Here is a 23917-nt window from a genome sequence, read left to right as displayed (position 1 = left end):
AACCTCTAAGACTGTGAGTCTTTAGGAAGTTGGCCTAGAACTTCAAGCCTAGGGGCCAACAAGTAGCTATTCCCCAAGCAGCTCACATGTGTTATTATCTTTCTTTGTCTATAAAAGCCAACTTTCTGTGATCACAAATCAGCAAGATGATGGCATGCAACCAGGTCCTCAGGTAGATGATAGGTTATGGCCCCCCACAACCAGCTCTTGGGTCCAGAACCACTATACTTACCATCCAGCCTAATGAGTAAAATGCCTGGAAAGTTAGGACAATTAAATTTGGCCATATACCCTATTATGGTCTCTCTCACTTCTGGGTCTTTGTAGATTCATGTTGAATGCCCTTCTCCTCTTTGCCTGACAAATTTTGAATCATCCTTTAAAGTCCAGCTCAGAAGTTATTTTATTCAGTATTTTCCGAGTTTAGACTATGGTGTTGATCCTATACAGTGGTGTAAATGGGCAGCTCTTCCTCACAGAGCTTAATGTAGTGGGAGATTGCAATGAAATGTGGTGAATGTTGGGATAGTGAGAGCAATACAGAGTAGAGTGGAAGCAAGCACACTGCTTTTTTATCATGGAGGACAAGGCATGAGAGACATGACCTTTCAGGTGAGAACGGAAGGATGAGTAGGAGTCAGCCAGGTCAAGGCAGGAAGGGAAGAAACATTCTAGACTGAGGAAACACCATGCATAAAGGCCCTAAAACATATTAGTACTTGATGTGCAGTTGATATGGCTGATGCATTGTGAATGAGGTAGGCATTATGGTAGCAGGAGGCTGAGCAGGACTTTTAAAGCCTGGGTTAGAGTTTAGATTTTATTTTAGGTGCAGCAGGGTGCCATTGAAATGTATTAAACAAGCAAGTGACATGATCTGGTTTACAGTTTAAAATGCTAGCTATATAGTGATCCAGGTGAGAGATCATGATGGAGGGTTAGACTGGAGTTCTAGTGGTGGAAGTGAAGAGGAGGAGGTACAATACGGGATTTAAATTAGAGGCTGAGTGCATAAGATTGTCAGATGTGCTGGATATGGGGATGAGAGAGAGGTTTCAGTAATTCCTCCTAAATTTTTGACTTGAGCATCTGGGCGAATGATGTTTTTATTTATTGATAAAGGAATGCCCAAGGGAAAGGTTGTGTGGGTTGAGGAGTTAAGAGTGCTGCTTTTAACAGGTTAAATTTGAAGTGAAAGAACTAGGCTAGAGATATTGATTTGGCAGTCATCAGCATAAAGTAGATGAGGTGGTTTGCAAGCATGTCTGCAAAATTTTGACACTCCTCCCATTAAGAGATGAGGTCTGTGCCCAACTTCTTGAATCAGGCCTGGCCTTCGTGTCTCTGATGTAACCAACAGAATGCAGCTACTTCCCATGTTAGGTCAGTAAAAGCCATGCAGCTTCCACCTGGTTCTCTTAGAACACTTGTTTTCCAGAGGTCCCTTCTGGAGATGCTCCCTTTCAGGACCCAGCTGCCAATGCTGTGAGAAGCCATAAGGAAAGGCCATATATAGATGCTCTAGTCAACAGTCCCAGTTGAACCTGTCCTTTCACCATCACAGCCCAGGTTCCAGACATGTGAGTGAAGGACCAAACCCCCTAGATTGGCATGCAAAATGCCCTCGTCTTCTCAGTTTAGGACCCAACATTTCCCCTCTTGAACAGGACTAGAGCTGGGTAACTAATATGCCTTCATCTCACCACAGAATCCCCTGCTACATGGAGCTTGAAAGTAGATCCTCCATCCTCGTATGTTCCAGTCAATTGAGTCACCCCCACTTATTTGAGTATTCCTGTCTGAGGTGCCAGGCATCATGGAGTAGAGACAAGCCATCCTTTATTTGCCCTGTCCACATTCCTGGCCCACGGGAATAATAAATTGTCATTGTTTATGCTGTTACATTTGGGGCTGGTTTGTTACATAGCAAAAGATACTTGAAATATGTGGTTACTGAGGGTATCAGGACAGATGAGATCATTCAGGGAGAGTGTATAGAGTGAGAAGAAACAGAAAAGTAGCAGGGAGAAAAATCAAGGCTATCAGGAGACTGGTGTCATGGAAACCAAAGAATCAAGTCATTGTCAACAGTGTCAAATGCTGCTGACGGGTCAAGTAACATAACTAAAAAATGCCTTTAGGTTTTAGTAACCAGAGCAGTGGTGACTCAGCAAAAGCAGCTTCACTGAGAGCAGATAACAAATGTAGAATTATTTTAGAAGAGAGGAGCTGGCCTCAGATGGAAGGAAGGCCACCTTCTGCCTGTCACAGAAGGGAAGGGAGAGATGGTGTGTGCAGATCCTATGAGCTCTGTTGAAGTTTAAGGAATTCCCTTCTGAGAGTTTCTGTCCTCCACTAAGTGGAAACTTTGGAGGGGAAAAACAAAGGGGAAGGTGGTTTTGTTCCCAAATTGTACTCTTAGTTTACTTAGGGACCCCCTGCCTGGTACCAGCACCTGCTTAATCTTCTCAATTTAGTACCCAACTTTGCCCATGCTGAGACTGGTGCTGGGCCACTAATGGTCCTGTTCATCACCACACAAGACCCTGCCACATGAAGCTCAGGCCAAGGATAAGAGTGGGGGTGGTAGTGGTAAGGAGGTCACTACTAGGCCTGAGAGTTTGGCCCCTGCATTCCAAGGTTTAGCCTCTTAGCTTCCTTATTTGGTGTTTAATCAAATTCTTTTGAAGCTGCCAATCCATTGCGTGACAGGCAACCAAAGGTTGGGGTTTGTGTTTCCTGGGTGGGCTGGTGTGGGGGGGCCCAGGATGTGGTAACACTTGGGACAAAGTGGACCACCAGGGCAGATGCTGGACAGGGTACTGTTTTGTTGACTTGGCTCTCATCAGAACCCCGTTTACTAATAGGGAAAGTCTCATCTCAGGGGAGGGACCTGCGCGATATCACATAGCAACTGATATGGAATTGAGCCCTGACTAAAATTCAGGTGTTCATTCTTCTCAATGTCTTCCTCATAATATCAAATTGTTGGAGCTGAGGCAAAAGAAAGGTAGAAAAGGCCCAGGTGCTCTCTGATGGAAAAGGCCGGGGGCTCCAGAGGGTAGCTTGCTTAGTCAACAAGGGCAGGTGCCTTTAGCCTCACCCCAGTGGGTGGTCACGTGATTAATATTTCCAGGTGAAAGGGAGCTTGTGTAATTAGATGCTATTGATACTAGAGGTCCCTGCCTCTAATTCTAGGCCCGTTTGACAGAATTTTCCCCAATGCTTTCTTCCTCTTCCATTTCCCTTCTCATTCATTCCATGTCCTGCCAGACCTCTTGGAAGGAGTCAGAGTTCCAGAGGGCCTCCTTCCCAAGCTCAGTCTGAGAAGCCCTCTGAAGAGTGTCATAACACAGATGCATCCTGGTGCTCAGTCATGCCTGGCTCTCTTGCTTGCAGTACTTTATACTTTAGCATGAGGAACTAATAGCTCATTACATGAACACCTCAGATTTAAAAGTTCATAGGAGCAAACAATTATTAAGTAGGAAAAAAGTTATTTTAAATGACTTAGAGCACATTTATTAGCACTTGGATGCGCTTAGAGCTGCTTTAGAATGTTGCATATTGCATGTATTTGCTTCCATTAGTCTCCATTGAGCATGGTTTAGCTAGTCTCCTTTCCAACACCACCCTGATGAAACCCTCCCCTCCATGTAGCTCTGATTTAGGTTAGCATTCATTTATTCACAAATATTAATTGAGTGCCTACACTGTGTTAGACATTCTTCCAGCAGCCTCTAGAACTGCTAGGGATATGTCTCTGAAGCTCTAAATACCATAAAACAATTAAGTCTGCAAGACTGGTCCCAGTTTGGGGTAGGAGTTCAAACTTTAGGGGAGCTCAGCAACAGAAGTACTGACGGGAACAGCTTCAGCTTTCCCCTAAAACTAGGGGAATAGTTTTCAGAGGCAAAGTGGTTTTAGAAGTTTCTCAAGGAAACACTTAAATATGAGTATCGGGCAATTTTGCTATGGAGGCTGCCTCTCATGGTTGTTTTGGTGGTATGATTGAATTGGTCAGGGATTATGAAATTGCTGCAGCATCAGGGCATCCATCAGATGACCACGTGGCTGGAACATGCACCGAGGGTCAAATTGTTCAAGTCCCTGATCTTATTTCAGACAAGAAAACCTTTTATATAATTCAAAATGCTCTCCCAAGGAGATCTTCCCCATCCTTTAGAAGCCCAGTGATTTCCTCAAGCACATCTCATAAGATTACTTCCCAGATTTTTCTTAAACTCTGTAACAAATAAGGGTCATCATCCATTTCCAACACATGGACTAACCAACTGGACAGACACTCTCCCTCTGCCTAGTAACTATTACCTAAGGGAACTATTGCCTAAGGGAAATAATAATCAATAGAAAAGAACAAAAGCCTTTAGAATTGCAAAGAAAATAACTTTCTCTACTTCCTGGGAGTGGGTGAATTTAGTGGAGGAAGCAATACAAGTGTTTCCTTCTCTGTCATATTGGGTAATGAGACCCCTGAGTCAATCAAAGCTGTTTTCACATGGGTTCCATTTTGGATTACTGTAATATGTCTCTTGCTCTTGGGATACCTTTTCTCCAGCATATTCCAATGGTGTTAAGAAGTAAGGATGGCATGAGAATAGGAGTGAAAGCCAAAAACAGAGTACTGCCTGTGTTAGGCAAAGAGTGACCAAAAAAAGTTCTCTAGCCCGAGTGAGTACAATTCAGAAAGAGTTTAATAAACAGCCGCTAAACATTGCACCAAAGCATTTGGAAACACAATTTCTACAGAGGCAAAGGTCAGGCTTCCATTCTAAATTCCTTAAGATGATCATTAACAGGACAATCATTAACAGTCCCACACACCCCACCCCCCCATCCCACCCCCCATCCCCACATATCCACGACACTACACTCTTTTAGTCATGAACTTACATACAGACACAGTCTTAGGAATAATGGGACTGGCATGCATTATCCCAGCAATGGCAAGGAAGCAGGGGATGGGGGAAGGATGGGTGAAAAGGCAACCAGCAGCTAATGATAGACCCCTTAGGAGCATTGATCAGGGAGTAGGCAGGGAGAATCTCCTTTTGGTGCTCTCTGTGGTGTTACTTAGGGGTTCTAGGATACTTTGGACTAGTGGCTGGGACTGCCATCTTAATCTCATTTCCTTGAGCCATGACTATTAGAAGTGGTCTCCTTGGGTGACACACTGTGACTTTCTAAAAATCTTTTTGGTGTCCAACCAAACTGCATTCAGGACGCAGCATGCCTGTTGAGATTGTGCTGATTCTGAGATCAAGGTGGACCTGGATTCTCAGCCCTGTCTTCATTTTGGCCTTTGGAAAGGGTCACGTGACAGTTCTCTATTACAGACACTTATAAGGAGCCTAGGCAAGTCATTCAAACACATGAAACTGAGTTTATCTACCTTATAAATATTTTACAATTATGACTGTCCCTTTTACTCATATTAAGAACAAATGAGATCAAATCCCCTAAATAATATGTTATCAAACTGATAATAAGGTTAATAATTTAGTTGACTCAAAAGTCAACTAAACTCCAATTCATCCCTCTTAAAATTGGCATCAACAGAGGACCAGAGGTCCCTGACACAGTAGGAGCAAAGTTCTTGGACTTGGCCTACGGTTTGGAGTGTGAAGGGTGTGGAAGGAAGAATTTGATTTTCACCTGCCAGTAGCCCTCTTTTTTGAGCCAGATTTCAAGCCTCAACTACCATCCAGCCCAAATCACTTATTCCATCCAGTATTTGACTAGCTGCCTTGGCAGGGAGGTGACTTTCCTGTCTCTCTAATGTTTTTAAAAATTTAGGCATTTGATCTAGAATTTGTTCTATATGTCCCTTTTTAGTATAAATTTTAAAAATTACTTGATCCTTTTCCTAAAGAGTTTGCAGGCAGTAATGAGTCCAAGCTAAGCAGTGTCCAGCTGGCTGCAAGGGGTTCAAAGGGCTTGAGAGAAAAGGGCTTTCTGGAGGAGAGGTATACCAAAGAGGGTACTATTTTCCTGAGGGGCTAGACATGGCAGGTCATCAGCCATGTTGGTGCCAGGCTGGCCCAGTTGGTTCTATCTGTTTTGGCCATACATGGTAGACAGTGGTAAGCCTTAACTGTCCACATTAACCTCCAAGCCAATAAAGGGGTTGTGGGCCATGTTCAGAGATTAGCACTGGCTCCTGCCTTTGTTATCAGTACTTATGCCTAGTGGGCCCTGCTGTGGGCAGGGGAGGTGGCAGGCAGGACCACATGGGACGCAGCCTGGCTCCCTAGTGAGTCAGAATCATCTGATCTGGACCAGTCAACAATCATCCTTAGTCTGGAACTTTCAAATAGCCAAGGCTCTCACTACAGGCCATAGAGTCTCCTGTTCTTTCTTTAGTGGGCAGAGTGCAATAAAATACATGCTGTGCCCTCAGCTGAGGGAGACTGGCAGATTAAGATGAGCAACTGGACAAATGGCAGTGTTTGGCTCCAATGAGGATATACTCAGCAATGGGGAAAAGTAATTTTTTCTGTTGTTATTGTTTCTTCATTGAGATTCATAAATATTAATTGAGAGTCATGGCTTGGTAAGAAGGTTAAAAAAGAAGAATCCTGAAACACATGAAGGGGAGCCCTGGGGTTTGGGTGCATGGACACTTCCTAGGGTATACAGTGCTCTGGTTGCGGCACCGCCAATATCTACTGTTTGCGGATCATGCCCTTGATAGCTGACTCCCGATTGACATATGTGGCCCAATAGACCAGATTGAAAATGGCAAAGAGCACAGGAAAAATGATGCGGGAAATTTTGTCAACCTTGCTGACACTGTTGTAGGTCTTGGTCTCAGTTGGGATATCCTGCACGTAGGTGGTCTTGGGTGAAGCAATGATTGTCGGGGTTGAGGAGGCACTAGGAGCAGCGCCCTTGGAGATGGTGGAGAACTCAGTGTCCTTGGCCAGGTTGATGGGATAGGTGGTCCCCACGATGTTGAAGGTGGTGCTGGTTTTCTTTGTCGGGACTGCTGGTGTTTTCTTCTAGGGGCCAGAAAAAGTAGGGGAGAAGGGGGGGAACAAAACAAAAGCTAATTAATCCATTATACAGAACACCTTCAGAGGCTGTGGGGAGGAGGCACCATGAGGGAAGTTAGGAAAGAGGGTCTATGAAGCCAATAGCACTGAGTAGCCAGGTTTGTGTCTGGGGATAATTGAAGATGAGTTTGAAAACAGAAAATTTGCAACATCCTGGTTTACTAGCTATGTGGCTTTGGCCAAGTCACTTCTCTTAGAGCTTTAGTTTCTTCTTCTGTAAAATGAGGATCAAAATATTTTTCAGGGTTGTTGAGAGGGTCAGATTAAAAGTTGGTGGCATAAATAACTGGAAAACTGTGAAATCTTGGTCACATGTAGGGTCCTGTACAATAATGTGATTTGATCCTCACAGTAATCATGTGAGGTAAGTATGTGAGATTACTCCCATTTGACAGATGAGAAAACTCAGCCTCAGACTGAGTGGCAGAGCCCACACTAGCCACCTGGGCTCTCAACTTTTATCCAGGGCTGCACTGTACTGCTTTCTATAAGTATGAGACACTTTTTGGTTACCCGAGACATAACTCCAAAAGGCTTCAACCATCAAGTGGCACATCTCCTGTGAGGAAGAGAGCTTGGTGAGTCTGAAAGTCATTTCGTCTTAAAGACACATAAATACTATAGCATGTTTACATGCATCATTATAACAGTATCTCACCCTTCATGCACTGTAAATGTCCACTCTTGCAAGGCTGCAGGCAGGAGCCACAGCCTCCCCAGGGAGTTATGCAAATGCTTCCCTCTGACACAACAAAGGCAGGGATGCTGGGGGCTTGCTATGACACTACACTTTGTTTTCTTTTTCCAGATTATAAAAAAACTCAGTGGTAAACAAACATAGACACATGTGCCCATTTGTTCTCATATATATGACTTGTGTATACATGGACCTTCCATGTAGAAAAGAGAAAAGAAGACAAAGCTCAGGCCTGGATCAGAAGAGAGAGGCTGAGGAACAGGGGAGGACAAAGACAGTGGCTGAGGTCATAGTCTGAGTGCTGAGCTCATAGTGTTTGTTGCCTCACTTCCCTCTCTGGCCTTTTCTTCCTTCCATCTCTCTTTGTTTCTAGGGAAAAGTGGAGCTAGATGAGCTTCGAAAATACCCAGGAGTATTTGACAAAAAGTGACAACTAATTATGTTGCCCTGATTTCACACACCTCACATTGTTCCCTTAATGTTACTTTGCTTCCCATCATCTGTTTTACTTCTTTACTTCCTACTCGTTTCCTTCCTAGGTTTCTCTACTCCCACCCTCTCTTACTGACCCCCTTTCTCCTAATCTATTTCTATTTCTTTACTTCTTTACTTCAGAGTTCCCACCATTTTTATCGTTTTTTTTTTCTTTAGACCACACTGCCATTTATCTTCCTGATCCTAATAATAACTTCTGCCCAATATTTACTGAATATTTACTGGGCCAAGAACTATGCTAGGTGTTTAGGGATACGTAGGAAGGTTAAAAGTTCAGTCCCTGTTTTCTAGGAGTTTACAGTCCAGCAAGGGAGAGAGCCTTGTGAACACATCGTTGCCATATAATGTGATAAGAGTTCTAAGAGATATGAACAAAGTGTGATGGGAATTCAGTAGAGGGAGGGGCAAAGTACCTACAGGTGCTGGAAAAGGTGGCTCAGAGAAGGCAATGAGGATGGTGAGCTGGGTTGCAAAAGATGAGCAGGAGCTCACCAGATGAAGATGTAGCAAAGGCCAGTGCACAGGCCAAAGGCACTGCTTATTTGAGGGATGACAAGTAGTTTGCTGTAGTTGGATGACAGTGTGCATGGTAAAGGCCTGCCTGTGCTGGCTTCAGGGTTTTCATCAGGGAGGGGAAGGGGAACAAAAAAGGGGGTGCTGGTTTAAGTAAATGAGCAGTCTGACTAATGGACATTTAAAAAGCAATACTGTTCTTTCTCCTTGAGGATTGTAGTCACATTGCTACAAGTGGAGGGGGACAGAACTCTAAGGCTTCTAAGAACTGCGTAAATGCTTTAAATACTGCATGGGACTCATTTATAATTAGCAAATTCATTGTGAATACAGTCCTGCTGCTAAATGCCTCTGCTATTAAATAAAGGAGCACTTCACTTGTTTGCCTGCTTACTTATTAATTTGCTTAGTAATCTCTTTTTTTTTCATGGGTACACAAGAAAAAAAGGAAAAAATGGAAAGAAAAAAACCACTACCCTGACTTTGCTAGAAGCTTTCACACTCACATATATTATTTCATTTAGTCATCTTATTAGCTGGTTACAACCAAGTCTCTGAAATAATCATTCTGAACAGCAAACACTTTATTTAGCTCTGTAGGCACTTTGTGTTCTATAGGTGGAGAAACAGCAGTTGACTTAATCGCAGATTTTTTAAGTAATAAAAGAAAATTACCTTTTAATTTCCCTTGCCCTTTCCATCATGGCACATTTTAATCAGCCACTATAATTTTTACCTAAATTGTCAAAGAAGGGAAATCAAAGCCAAAGTTGTAGTGCTGAGAAGACAGAAGCAGGAGGCAGAGATTAATGGTTAATAATTCCCATTTCTGCATCTAGTTTTCTAATAATTCTCTATGCCCTGGAATTTGATAGATACAAACTAGTGACTTAACTTTGACCAAGATGCAATTCTGTTCTTACCTCCTTAGCCAATGCCAGGCTCTTAGCTACATGATAGATGTTTACAGAATGAAAAATTACCCCCCAAATAAAGATTCTTGATGTGATTTCTAGTTTTTTCCTCCTGAGTCTTGACCTCTCCTATACAGACAGCATATCTCTATAGTTCATCCTGGAGTAATTCCCATACCACCAAAATGAAATTGACTCTTCCAAATTCCTCCAAGCATTTTGACCTGAGGACAAGGACACTTTTCTTTCTAGAAGGCCACCTCATGTGGATTTTGGAATGAGGTAATGAAAACTTTTATGGATCAATGCATGTCCAACTCATGAGTTTTTCTCAGATGGCACTCATGTTTATTATTTCCAGAAGTGCTAATTAGAGAGTTATTTGAAGCCCTGAATGTACCCGAGACCACCAGGACCTCAGAGTATATGCAGATATGGTCCTGTGACTCTGTGTTAACCCCGTAACATTCATCCAGCTTTCCTGAACCCCAGTTTTCAGAAGTGGGGCAAAGTAATGGAATATATGCTATGTTGGATTCAAAGACAAATCAGACAAAGACCCAATTTTTAAATGCAAACAACCCAATTTTTTAAATGGCAAAGGACTTGAATAGACTTCAAACATCTTCTTCTCCAAAGAAGATATAGAATTGGCTAATCAGCATGTGAAAAGATCCTTAATATCACTGGTCATAAGGGAAATGCAAATCAAAACCACAGTGAGATACCACCTTACACCCATTAGGGTGCCTACTATCAACAATAAGAGCAATAAAATAAAAAAAGAAAATAACAAGTGTAGACAAGGATATGGAGAAATTTGAACCCTTGTTTACTGTTGGGAATGTAAAATGGTACAGACGCTATGAAAAATGGTATGTCAGATCCTCAAAAAATTAAAAATAGAATTAAAATATGACCCAGCAATTCCACTTTGGGGTATATACCCTGCAAATTTAAAGCAAGGTCTTAAAGAGATACTTGTACACCCATGTTCATAGCAGCATAATTCTCAATAGCCAAAAGATGAATGCAATGAAAGTCCATCCATACAGTGGGATATTATTCAGCCTTTAAAAGGAAGGAAATTCTGACACAGGTTACATGAATGAACCTTAAGGACGTTATGCTACATGAAATAAGCCAGTCACAAAAAGACAAATACTGTGATCCCACTTATATGAGGCACTGAGAGAAGTCAGATTCATAGAGACAGAAAGTAGAATGGTGGTTGCCAGGGGGAGACTGGAGGGGAGAATGGGAATTTCTGGTTTCATGGGGACAGAGTTTCAGTTTTGCAAGATGAAAAAGTTCTGGAAGTTGGCTGTACATTGTGAACATACTTATTAAAATTGGTTAAGATGGTAAATTTTAGGCTGTCTAATGAGGAACAGTAATTAAAATAAGAGAGAACTAAAATATAAGGGAGAACATAAGAATTATACAGAAAGGCACAAATGCTGAGTCAAGTGAATTCAAAAGAGTAATTGCTGGATCAGGAAGAGGTCAGTAAGCCAATAGAAAGGGGAGAAAATGCAGGTGGAAGAGAAGTAATCACTGGCACCAGTTTACTGAGAGGGTGGGAGATATCCAGAGCATATGTGGGGAGGTACCTGGGGCCAGATCACAGCTAAGGAAAGAGCGGATGAGACTCAGATACTATCTATGGTTTATCAATTTTGTTTATCTCTTCGAAGAACCAACTTTTAGTTTCATTGATCTTTTCTATTGTTTTTTTAGTCTCTATTTCATTTACTTTTGCTCGGATCTTTATGATTTCCTTCCTGCTACTAACTTAGGGTTTTGTTTGTTCTTCTTTTTCTAGCTCCTTTAAATGTAAGATTAGGTTCTTTATTTGAGATTTTTCTTGTTTCCTGAGGTAAGCTTGTATTACTATAAACATCCCTCTTAGAACTGCTTCTGCTGTATCCCAAAGATTTTGGATCACTGTGATTTCATTTTCATTTGTCTCCAGGTATTTTTAAATTTCCTCTTTGATTTCTTCAGTGATTCATTGGTTGTTTAGTAGCATATATTTTAGCCTCCATATGTTTGTGTGTTTTGCAGTTTGTGTGTGTGTGTGTGTGGTTGGTTCCTGCTCACATGGTGTTACAGTCAGAAAAGATGCTTGATATGATTTCAATTTTCCTAAATTTACAGAGGCTTGTTTTGTGGCCTAGCATGTTATCCCTCCTGGAAAATGTCCCATGTGCACTTGAAAAGAATGTATATTCTGTTGCTTTCAGATGAAATGACCTATAAATATCAATTAAGTCCATCTGGTCTAATGTGTCATTTAAGACCAGTGTTTCCCTATTAATTTTCTGTCTGGATGATCTGCCTGTTGATGTAAGTGGGGTGTTAAAGTCCCCTACTATTATTGTGTTACTGTCAATTTCTCCCTCTATGTCTGTTAATATTTGCTTTATGTATTTAGGTGCTCCTATGTTGGGTGCATATATATATTTACAATTATTATATCTTCTTTTTGGATTGATCCCTTGATCATTATGTAATATACTTCCTCATCTCCTCTATCTGTCTTTATTAAAGTCTATTTTATCTGATATAAGTATTGCTACACTGGCTTTCTTTTCACTTCCATTTGCATGGAATACTTTTTTTCCATCCCCTCAGTCTGTGTGTGTGTCTTTAGATCTGAAGTGTGTCTCCTGTAGGCAGCATATATATGGGTCTTGTTTTTTTATCCATTCAGCTACTCTGTCTCTTTTGATTGTATCATTTAGTCCATTTACATTTAAAGTAATTATTGATATGTATGTTCTTATTACCATTTTGTTAATTGTTTTTGTCTGCTGGTGGGTGAGGCTGGTCCCAGGGCTAGAGCAGGCTCACTGGAGAGTGAGGCCAGAGCCTGGGGGGTTCTGAGGCTGGTGCCTGCCCACTGGTGGGTGAAGCTGGGTCCCAGGGTCTCTGGCTGGAGGTCCCTGGTCTGGTGCCTGCACACTGGTTTGTGGGGCAGATCCTGTGCCCTCTGGTGGACAGGGCCATGTCCAGGGGCAGCTGTGGGCTCAGGGGATCTTAAGGCAGCCTGTCTGTTGGTGGGTGGGGCTGTGCCCATGCCCAGTTAGTTGCTTGGCATGAGGTGTCTCAGCACTTTTGCCTACAGGCAGGGATGGGTCCTGAGGCTTATAAGCTAGAGGGAGGATTTCACAATGGTGCTTACCAGCACCAGTGTCCTCATAGTAGAATCAGCTCCCCAAATGGCTGCCACCAGTGTCTGTGTCCCCAGGGTGAGCTGCAGTTGCCTCCTACCTCTCTGGGAGACTCTCCAGATCAGCAGGTAGCTCTGACCCAGGTTCCTATTACTGCTTCTGCCCTGGATCCCGGAGCAAAGAGTACAGTTTCTACTTCCCACAGCTCTCTGGGACTCTAGAGAGTAAGCCCTTCTGGTCTTCAAAGCCAAATGCTCTGGGGGCTCGTTTTCCCAGTATATGACCCACAGGCTATGGAGCCCAACATGGGGTCAGACCCCTCTCTCCTTGGGGAGAACCTCTGCAATGGTACTTATCCTCCTGTTTGTGGATTGTCCACCTGGGTTTATGGAACTTGCCTATATTGCGACTCCACCCCTCCTATCCATCTTGTTTGGTTCCTTCTTCATACATTAGTTGTAGAAGATCTTTTCTGGTACATTCCAGTCTTTTTCATCAATGGTTTTTCTGCAAATAGTTGTGATTTTGGTGTGTCCATGAGAGGAGTTGAGCTCAGGGTCTTTCTACTATGCCATCTTGGCTGATCCACCTGTTTGTTTCTGTTTCAATCGATTCACCAGGGATAGAGTGTGACTGTTGTCAGGGCATTTACACCTACTTTAGAAAAGGGTGGGAAGGCCACCAGTTTATGAATACAAGTTAACCCACAGTGAATATCATTCACCCCAGAGAGAAAATATCAAGTGGTGACTCAATTTGTGGCTATTTTTACAGGAATGCCCCCAATTTTTTTTAACATTTTTATTGGAATATAATTGCTTTAAAATGGTGTGTTAGTTTCTGCTTTATAACAAAGTGAATCAGCTATACATATACATGTGTTCCCATATCTCTTCCCTCTTGCATCTCCGTCCCTCCGACGCTCCCTATCCCACCCCTCTAGGTGGTCACAAAGCACGGAGCTGATGTCCCTGTGCTGTGTGGCTGCTTCCCACTAGCTATCTATTTTACATTTGGTAGTATTTATAAGTCCATGCCACTCTCTCAGTTCATTCGAGATTACCCTTCCCCCTCCCCGTGTCCTCAAGTCCATTCTCTACATCTGCATCTTTATTCCTGTCCTGCCCGTAGGTTCTTCAGAACCTTTTTTTTTTTAGATTCCATATATATGTGTTAGCATGTGGTATTTGTTTTTCTCTTTCTCACTTACTGGGACAACATTAAATACACCAACATTCGAATTATAGAGGTCCCAGAAGAAGAAGAGAAAAAGAAAGGGACTGAGAAAATATTTGAAGAGATTAGAGTTGAAAACTTCCCTAATATGGGAAAGGAAATAGTCAATCAAGTCCAGGAAGTGCAGAGAGTCCCATACAGGATAAATCCAAGGAGAAACATGCCAAGACACATATTAATCAAACTATCAAAAATTAAATACAAGAAAAAATATTAAAAGCAGCAAGGGAAAAACAACAAATAACACACAAGGGAATCCCCATAAGGTTAACAGCTGATCTTTCAGCAGAAACTCTTCAAGACAGAAGGGAGTGGCAGGACATATTTAAAGTGATGAAAGGGAAAAACCTACAACCAAGATTACTCTACCCAGCAGGGATCTCATTTAGACTTGACAGAGAAATTAAAACCTTTACAGACAAGCAGAAGCTAAGAGAATTCAGCACCACCAAACCAGCTTTACAACATATACTAAAGGAACTTCTCTAGGCAGGAAACACAAGAGAAGGAAAAGACCTACAATAACAAACCCAAAACAATTAAGAAAATGGTAATAGGAACATACATATCAATAATTACCTTAAATGTAAATGGATTAAATGCTTCCACCAAAAGACATGGACTGGCTGAATGGATACAAAAGCAAGACCCATATATATTCTGTCTACAAGAGACCCACTTCAGACCTAGGGATACATACAGACTGAAAGTGAGGGGATGGAAAAAGATACTCCATACAAATGGAAATCAAAAGAAAGCTGGAGTAGCAATTCTCATATCAGACAAATTTTTAAAAGCCATTAATGATAAGAAACTAAACTTTTCCAAACTATGGATGGAAGTTGAGCATTTTCTCTAATGTAAAATAAGATAAAATATTATTCTAGAGCATTCAAATATACTTACCTGAAAATAAGAAAAAAAAACATAAGAATTACTGTGTTTCCAAAATTTAGGTAAGAATTTATGAATACTTTAAAAGCAGTTCTAAGAATAATAACTGTCTTCTTTTTAAAAGCAGAGGTTTATTTCTTCATCTTAATTTGCTTTGATTATTCTTAATTTTCAAAAAATTGAATCAAGGTAATAATGCACCTAGTTAAAAAGAAATAAATGTAAAGACTTATAATGAAAACCAGGAAAGTCTTATCCCCATGTATCCCAACCTTGTCCAGCAATTCATAATTATTTTTAATTCTCTTAGCTGATACTTCTAACAGTTATTTATATATTTCTAAATAATATGCTTATACTGCTATCTGTTTTGCACATAACCATTCATCTTTTCATGATAATGATTTACCTCACTTATGCAACCCTTCCTCCATCTTCCAATACAATTATAACAATATTTTTAGTTCAATCAATAATAAATCATATCATTATAAATGACTATATAAATACCTCTAACCTCTTGCTACAAACTGCACTGGTTCCTCTCCAGGTGTGCTTGCTGCATAGATTTCATCTTACGTATTCCCTTCATCTATCTCCTCTGTAGGGTACCCTCTTCTCTGGATCCAATGTCGTTCCCTTTTTTGTTCTGTTCTCTTGTTTTAGTAGAACATATCCTCCAGTATTTTCCTAAGGTGGAATGCATGGGAAGTGACATTTCTGAGTTCCTGCAGGTCTGAAAATAACTACTCTACCTTTTCACTTAAGTGATACTTTGGCTAGGCATAGGATTCAAATCCTCAGATTTAGGGTTTACAACTCCACTGTCATTCAGCATCCAATGTAGCTGAGAAGTCTGATGCCATTCTGCTAATCATTTCTTTGTAGATAACATTTACTCTCTTTCTAGAATCTCTTTAGACTATCATTTATCCCTGGTTTTCTAAAATTGCAAGATGATGTCACTTTACGTGGGCCTATGGGGACAGTTTCAATCTGGATGCTTATATCTTTCCATTTGTAAAGATGTCTTGTTCTTTGTTAATTTCCTTTGCTCTCGTTTCTCTGTTCACTCATTCTGCAGCTTCTGAGTTGGATGAATTTTCTGGATTCATCTCTAAGCCCCTTAACCTTTTCTTTTACATTCTCCATTTATTTCCTTTTTACCCTACTTGTAGGGAGATTCTCTTCAGTTTATTTTCCCACCTCTCTATTGAAATTTTTATTTTGGCAGTTATTTTTCATTTCAAAAGCTCTTCTTTATTCTCTGATTTCCTTTTATATTAGCATCCTATTCTTATTTTATGTATGTATTTACAACTATAAGATAAAATTTACTTTTGTTTTTCTTAAATTCTCTTTAATTCCCTGAATTATCTCTGTTCCTGCCAAGATGAGTTTTGTTTTTGTTTTTTTTAATCTTTTCTTTTTCACGTTGAAAATTTCACTTTGGTAATCCTTGGTATCCCAGTTTTATTTGGCAACATAAAAGATGTCTGTATGCTCAGTGTACCTGAGCTGGGCTTGCTGATTTGCAAACTATGATTTAAGAAGATTATTTGGAAGGAGGTCATTTTATGGGGTACTCCAAAATGTCACTATGTAGAGGTCTTTTCTCTGGAGACATTCAGCTTCTTTAGAAGAGAAGCTTCTGCTGTTCTTCAGGAAAGTATACATCTGGCTGTAGACATTTTACATGTTGGGCAGGCTCTGGGGTCTTGACTACTTTGTGCACAGACTTTTAGCCAATCCCCCTAATTGCAGCCCCATGATTTACTGTCTGCTGTACCAAGCACCTTGAATACTGAGTTTCTCTGGGGTTCTATCTTACTCCAGCTTGATAAATCAGTTCTTATTCTCTCTTTCCCCATTCATTTTTCTTGAAAAATGCATTACAGTCTCTTGTCTGACTGAAATCCTTCTCCAGATCTCCTGGTACTTGTGGGTTTAAACCTATTTTATTTCTTTACCCTCATTTTAATGGAATTTTTAAAGGAAGCAGTGATAAAACATGTAGTTGTTCCTCAGAAGCCCAGAGTTCATCTATTTTGCAGAGTGCTATTATAAGGTAGTCGTTAGTCATTTGTCTTCATTTGAAAATGAATTTTTGTTCCTACCTACCCCTTCTTTTCCTTTCCTTTATCTTTCCCCTCACATTTTATCTAATCCTTGATCATAGTACAGATCAGAAATAGATTTTTGAAACATTTTTATTAGTTTTAAACAGTTTTGTGCTCACCCATTCTAGCTTTGTGAGGCAAATAAGGTTTAATATGTCTCTTTAAAGAAGGAAAAAAGCAGAATAAGTTATGATTAAATTTCACTATTTTTACTTTTAATGCACTTCATTTTTTTGTCCTGTGGGTCAGTGGTTCTCACTGTTAGTTCATTCATATTGTAGCAGTGTAGACAAAGCACAGCACCCTCACATTAGAGATCCATTTTTACACATTCCATTGGTTTTTTTTCAAATCTCATAATCAACATCCTTTCAATAACTTAAATAGATTGACCACGGAGAGGGACTAAGGAGGACGACTGAGATCACCATCTTTGCAGAAGACTTTTAGATCATTCTTTTTGTTCCCTTTTTTCATTTTCAGTACTCCTTGGAATTAGAGAAACAGTTATCATTTTTGACATCTACATTTACAGTTTCTTAATCTATTCTAGTGCTCTCTGTACCTTCAAACCACCACTGCATCTCTTCCCAGTCACAAAAAAAAGTCTACCATATTTTTCACAAGGTATCCATGACTGCCTTTCAGATATCTGAAATTAGCAATCATCATCCCCTTAATGCATTTGTCCCTTCTCCACTGTAGTAACCAAACTGGAACAGCATATTTTAAACATGGTCCAACCTGTACAGAATAAAAGGGGCTTATCATCTCACTTGGTCTAGGTAACTTCTAACTCAGACTCAAACAAAATTTGGCTTCTCAAGAGTTATACCACATGGATGGCTTATATTAAATTTGCCATTTTCCTATATCCCAGCATCTTATTTATAATATACAATTTTTGTTAAGTTTTTTTATCCTAGAACTAACTTTTTTAGAATCTATGTGTAAGAATATATACACTACCACGTATAAAATAGTTAGCTAATTGGAACCTGCTATAAAGCACAGGAAGCTCAGCTTGGTGCTCTGTGATGACCAAGATGGGTGGGATGGGGGGTTAAGTGGGAGGGAGGTCCAAGAGGGAGGGCATATATGTATACATGTGGCTGATTCACTTCATTGTACAGCAGAAACTAACACAACATTGTAAAGCAATTATGGTCCCATAAAAAAATTTAAAAAGAAAATAAAATGTTAATCTGTTGATTTCAGCCTGTTCTTTCAAACTTCAGAAATTCTCTTTGATTCTAATTCAGAAGATACTCCTCTTCATTAATGTCAGTTTACAAATTTGAATCTCCTACATTCTATATCTTCATTTAAGTCACAGATGACAGCACTTAAGAGGGAAGGGTCAAGGACAAAGCCCTGTGGCTTATCACAGGAACGTCCATTCAGGTTGATGACCCTCCATCAATGAATTATATTTGACTTCAGTTGGTCAACCAACTACATCAGCATAATTGTATTACTTTTTCTACTGCTGTTTCTTCTTCATGAAGACATAATTTTAAAAAGTTAGTCAGATGTCTTTTCATGAATTTTCTTAAGGTTAGTTTGGCATAATTTCTTCTTAGTGAACTCAGACTGGCTATCAATAGTTAGTGCTAACTGCTCTTAAAACATCTGTATAATAATATATTCTAGGGAATTTTCAGTTTAATATGTCAGAGTAAGGACATCTTTGCTCCCTTTTCTTCTCTGTAACCAATCAAAATTATAAGAAAAATGAGATATAGAAACCAAAACTCTACCTTTGATGAAAATTGAAAGCATTTTCTCATCCCAAAAAGTAAGGGCTCCCAAATGCAGTAAAAATTGTATCAGGGTGAAGAAGACACAAATGCACTAAAAATTGTATCAGGATGAAGAAGACACTGAGGATGCCTACTGTTCTGGATTTCAGGCCAAGAATAGAGTCCTAAAGGTGGGTGGCAGGACCTGAGTGAGAAAACAAATGACCCTTGTTTTGAAACAAAATGGTTTTAAGGCTGGTAGTGAGAACATCCTGGAATACTGTTTGACCACCACAGAGTAGAGAGGAGGTAGAGACTGGAAAAATTAGAGGATACAATACTACACATATGCGCGTGCACACACTCTCTCTCACACACACACACACACACACACACACACACACACACTACACCATACATAGAGGACTTTCTTGTGAGTTATTTATAAGAATTTATATAGATAACAGATCATGGTCAAACTACTCACTTTCAACTACATACTCTCAACTACTCACTACCATACTACTCATTCTCTCAGTCCCTCCCCAAAATGATACTTTCACACATAGCAGTGCTAGTAAAGAACTCCTCTAATACAACTTCAAGTAACAATTGAAAAACAATAATATGGTATTGATGCAAAATATGTTACAAGGAGAAGAAATAACCAATAAAGGACTGTGTAACAACACACAAAACAAACATAGAATACATGAAAAGCTAAGTCAGCAGAAATCATAAAATGAATATAAGGAAAAATAATACTGCTATAGAAATGAAGGAGAATAGGCATGGGTGAAAATGTTCAGAGACATGGAAGACACACTTGAGAAAAATGAGAAAAATGAAATGGAAAATAACAGTTACAAATTACTAGAGAAAAATGGTAGATATGGAGGACAAAGTTCTATTATATGTATAATCTGCACTTCTAGGAAGATAACAGATCAAAGATATGTTTCAGGAAAGCTTTCCTGAAACAAAGACACTTGTGAATCCATAGGCTTAAAGGGCAACATGCTGTCCTAGGAAAAATTCATAAAGATAGATCAAGATATATCCTTGTAGGGCTTCCCTGGTGGCGCAGTGGTTGAGCGTCCGCCTGCCGATGCAGGGGACACGGGTTCGTGTCCCGGTCCGGGAAGATCCCACATGCCGCAGAGCGGCTGGGCCCGTGAGCCATGGCTGCTGAGCCTGTGCGTCTGGAGCCTGTGCTCCACAACGGGAGAGGCCACAACAGTGAGAGGCCCACGTACCGCAAAAAAAAAAAAAAAAAAAAAAAAAAGATATATCCTTGTAAAGTAACTGGTATTTGTAAATAAAAGACACATTCATATGGGTTTCTAGGCCATAAAATCACCCCTCCCCCATTATGTGAGAGATTCTCAGGCAGGTTTTAAATTTCTTCACACCAACATTCAGTGCTAGAACTGAATATAGCAGCCAATGTCTATGTGGACATCAGAGAAAGAGAATGTGACCCACAAATTGTACAACAGCCCAAATATAATTTAAGTATAAACACAATTGACAGATAATTTTACACATGTAAGATGGTAAGAAATATGGTTCCCATGAACCCTTCTTAAAGAAACTTCCAGAGGACAGCCTTGAGATAACTAAGCAATGAACAAAAAAATGGATAAAAGGACTATTTTGAGAAAAGAGCCTATGTAAATGTAAAACTATGACTAAGCAACTATAGAAATTATGGCTGCATAAAAGCATGTAAATGCTATAAAACTTGACAATGCAGAAAAAGTAGTATAACAAATAAAAGTTGGGAGATGACAGGGACTGGTTATTTCTTCATAATTTATAGCAAGGAGTTCATAAATTCTATCTAAATAAATAGTTAAAATCTATTCTAAAATTTTTCCAACTCACCAGTCTATATTCTATGGAATCTATTCCTCCGGTTTGAAAAGTCTTCATTATGTTTTCTCTTCTCCATGATTCTTCAAAGAGTACTAGAATGGTTCTGGGACCATATCTGCCAGTTCATTTTAGCATCTTGGGTTAGTCTTCATCTAGATCTAGAGATCTGAGCTCTTTTAAAGTAGCCAAGGACAACAATCTTGATTTCACTGTATTCATGTTTTTATTTTTACCAATTCCAGGTGGTTTACTGGCATTTTCTCTCTCTTTTTTCTTCCTTCCCATCCACTAATCCAATTAACATTTATTCAGCTTTTACTGAGTCAGATGCTGTGCAAGGATACTAGCTAGTTAGAAAGAATGCAGACAAGCCCCTGCCCTCAAGAAGTTCAGTCTAGTGAGGAAGCAGACAAATAACTCTAATACAAATAAATGCTCTTAATATCATGAGCACCCTCCCCACACCTCAAGAAAAGCTAAAGGTATCTGCATGATTCTGGAAATATTCTATGGAGAAAATAGCACTTCATCTGGGTCTTAAAGACTAAGCAGGTCTTTATCAGGCAGGAAAATAAGAAAAGAACATTCCAGGTAGAGAGTAAAAAATAAGCAAAGACATAGAAGGAATGATGATCACTTTTGTTTGATGGTAATGGGAACATACTGGAAAAGTGAGGGGCAGAAGTGGCCCTAGAGACTGTTTTCTGGGTTGAAGATAAAGTCCACTCTTCTGGGTACAACAGGTTCCCCTTGGGTTCAGCAGTATCACACTTATGTTTGATCCCTCACCACAAGACATCAGCCCTCCATGATACCTACCCTCTTTTCTTTGCCCCCAGCAAACACTCCACACTGCCAAGAAGCACTCCAGTTGAGAATTGGATTGATGACCCCAGTGAATAGCACACAGCCCTGGCCAGTTCCCACAGGCTGCAGGCTGCCCACTCCTGGTTCCAATACAGTTCTCTCAGGGAGTGCTTCCCAGCCCCCACCCTTCCTGTATCTTACCTTCATTTCCAGGGCCTCTGGCACCTTCTTGCCTTCCCAAGCCCAACTCCGCTTTGTGAAGTAGTTGACAGTGGCAAATTCAATCAGCGCAGAAAATACAAAGGCATAACAGACGGCTATGAACCAATCCATGGCCGTCGCATATGCCACTTTAGGTAAGGAGTTTCTGGCACTGATACTCAAGGTGGTCATGGTGAGAACAGTGGTGACACCTGGGGAGAGAGAAAATGACAACCAGTTGCCAGTGAAAGACATTTAGAGTATATCTGATGATATCACCAACTTCCTGCTTGAAAGGAGGAGCTACACCCCACCCAAAATGGCCCCTTTAAAGTAAAAACCAGAGAATGTCAAAACAGAATGGTTCTGCCTAGTAACCACCCCATCCCAATTATCACAGGAATAGGAATCTCCAGTATAGCACTTAAAAGTTGTCCTCTAACCTCTGCTTAAACATTTCCATTGAAAAGTAGGTAACCTATTTCATTGTAAGAGAGCTTTCTAATTAGAAAAATCTACCTTATGAACTGAAACCTGCCTTTCTCTAACTCCTGACACACTGACTGATCTCAGAGCTCTCTCTGGCGACACAAGAAAGAAAAGTCTGCTTCTTCATTTCTGGGACAGGACTTCAGAGAGTTGGAGAGGGTGGCCATAGTTCCTTGTGTGTCTGTTCATCTCCAGAACATGGCCAGTTCCTTCTTTCATTTCTCTTCCTTCCCCATTCTGGTAGTTATCTTCTGAACAGACCAGAACTGAGCCCAAGACTCAGGACATAGTCTGAGCTTAGTAGGAGTTTCATTTCCCTTATTGTGAACACTATTCTCCTAATAACACAACAAACTATTGTGGAAAATTGTTCTTCAGCTGCATCACAGTCTAGGTCCTATTGAATTTGTGAACAACTAAAACTATTCTAACATCTGTTTCTTATGAGTTTTGCCAAACCACAGCTTGCTTTTAAATGGATTGATTCTTTTTCTTGGTGGTGTTTATTAACCTAAATTTAAGGCTTTCTTTTATTCACTTTTAAATTCTATTAAAAATTTATTTCTAATCTGTTCATATATTAGATATACATATGAGCTATATAGTGTTGTGGTTAACAATATGAGCTTTAGAGTCAAACTGAAATAGACTCAAATTCTGGCAATCCCACTTACTTGTAATATGACCTTGAACAAGGTGTTTTACCCCTCTAAGTTTTGTCATATGTAAAATGTGTGTGATGATACCAGACTCAGAGATTTGTTGGGGAATCAAATGAGATAGATGATGTTCATAAAGCCCACAGCACAATACCTGGCACAGAGTACTCACTCAATAAATAGCAGCTTCTATAATTAACATCACTCTTATTTTTACTCTTGTTATTAACAATAGTATTGCCATAATTATATAATTAATTATAGTAGTCTAATTATAATCACATTTTAACAACAGTAATTTTATAATTGTTAGCAAGAGTATTCTAGTCTTGAATATCTACACTAGAAGCAGGAAGTCCTCAGTTCTGCCACTTACTTGCTTTGTATCTTGGGCAATTTCTTTAATCTCTCCTTGCCTTTTTCTCCCCATCTATGAATATTCCCTACTGTCTCTCCCAGAATTTTGATGGTGCAGTTGTGTACCCAAAATCATCCAGAATTGAGGAAGAAGGAATAGTCAGAACCTCTTTCTGATTCCTCAAGAAGACGGGGAATGTGACCCTCATGAGCCTGGGTCAAGTAGGGCATGGAAGGTAGTCGTAATGGGGTGAGAGATGTTACACAGAGAAGCAAGCAGATATGGCCTATTAACTATTAACTCTACCCAGAGAGACAGCCATGTGTGCTGCAGCCTCTGGACCCTCTTTTCATATCTTGATTCCTTGAGTACCTTACTTACATATTTACTATATAAATGAAAATCCAGACTGGAAAAGACTTAATACAGTTTCAGCAGACAGATTCTAAAGGAGCACCTTTGCACAAACTAGGCAGAGAGTTAGAAAAAACACATTTTAAGCCCTGTCAGGAATTAGCCATACAGCTAGCACCTCATAACAAACTATCTGAATTTGTAGCCTGGTAAATTCTGAGAATGGATCTAAGGCTCAGTAACCCTCTGATCACACTGAGCAAGAAGTGATTCACAGAAGAAACAAATTATCTCATTTATGGTTATCA

General features: G+C 40.1%; 1 protein-coding gene across 7 annotated transcripts in view; it reads right to left on the bottom strand.

Annotated features, from left to right (window-relative positions):
- Positions 1-4697: 4697 nt before the first annotated feature.
- The window catches only part of GABRA3 (gamma-aminobutyric acid type A receptor subunit alpha3), a 313354-nt gene continuing 294134 nt past the window's right edge, over positions 4698-23917 (bottom strand). For 6 of the 7 annotated variants that reach the window (XM_060292122.2, XM_060292123.2, XM_060292121.2 and 3 more), the window contains 2 exons: positions 21750-21961; positions 4698-7022 (listed from right to left, as the gene is read on the bottom strand). In XM_060292122.2, the coding sequence (XP_060148105.1) occupies positions 6687-7022; positions 21750-21961 (548 nt within the window). In that variant the 3' untranslated portion in view covers positions 4698-6686. The remainder of the gene's footprint in view (positions 7023-21749; positions 21962-23917) is intronic. The other variant, XM_060292120.2, reaches the window with a different exon arrangement.

This window comes from Globicephala melas, chromosome X (assembly GCF_963455315.2).
Source record: "Globicephala melas chromosome X, mGloMel1.2, whole genome shotgun sequence".
In the NCBI taxonomy this organism is placed as follows: domain Eukaryota; kingdom Metazoa; phylum Chordata; class Mammalia; order Artiodactyla; family Delphinidae; genus Globicephala; species Globicephala melas.
Note: the sequence above shows the minus strand (reverse complement) of the source record. Positions and strands in the feature narration are given on the sequence as shown.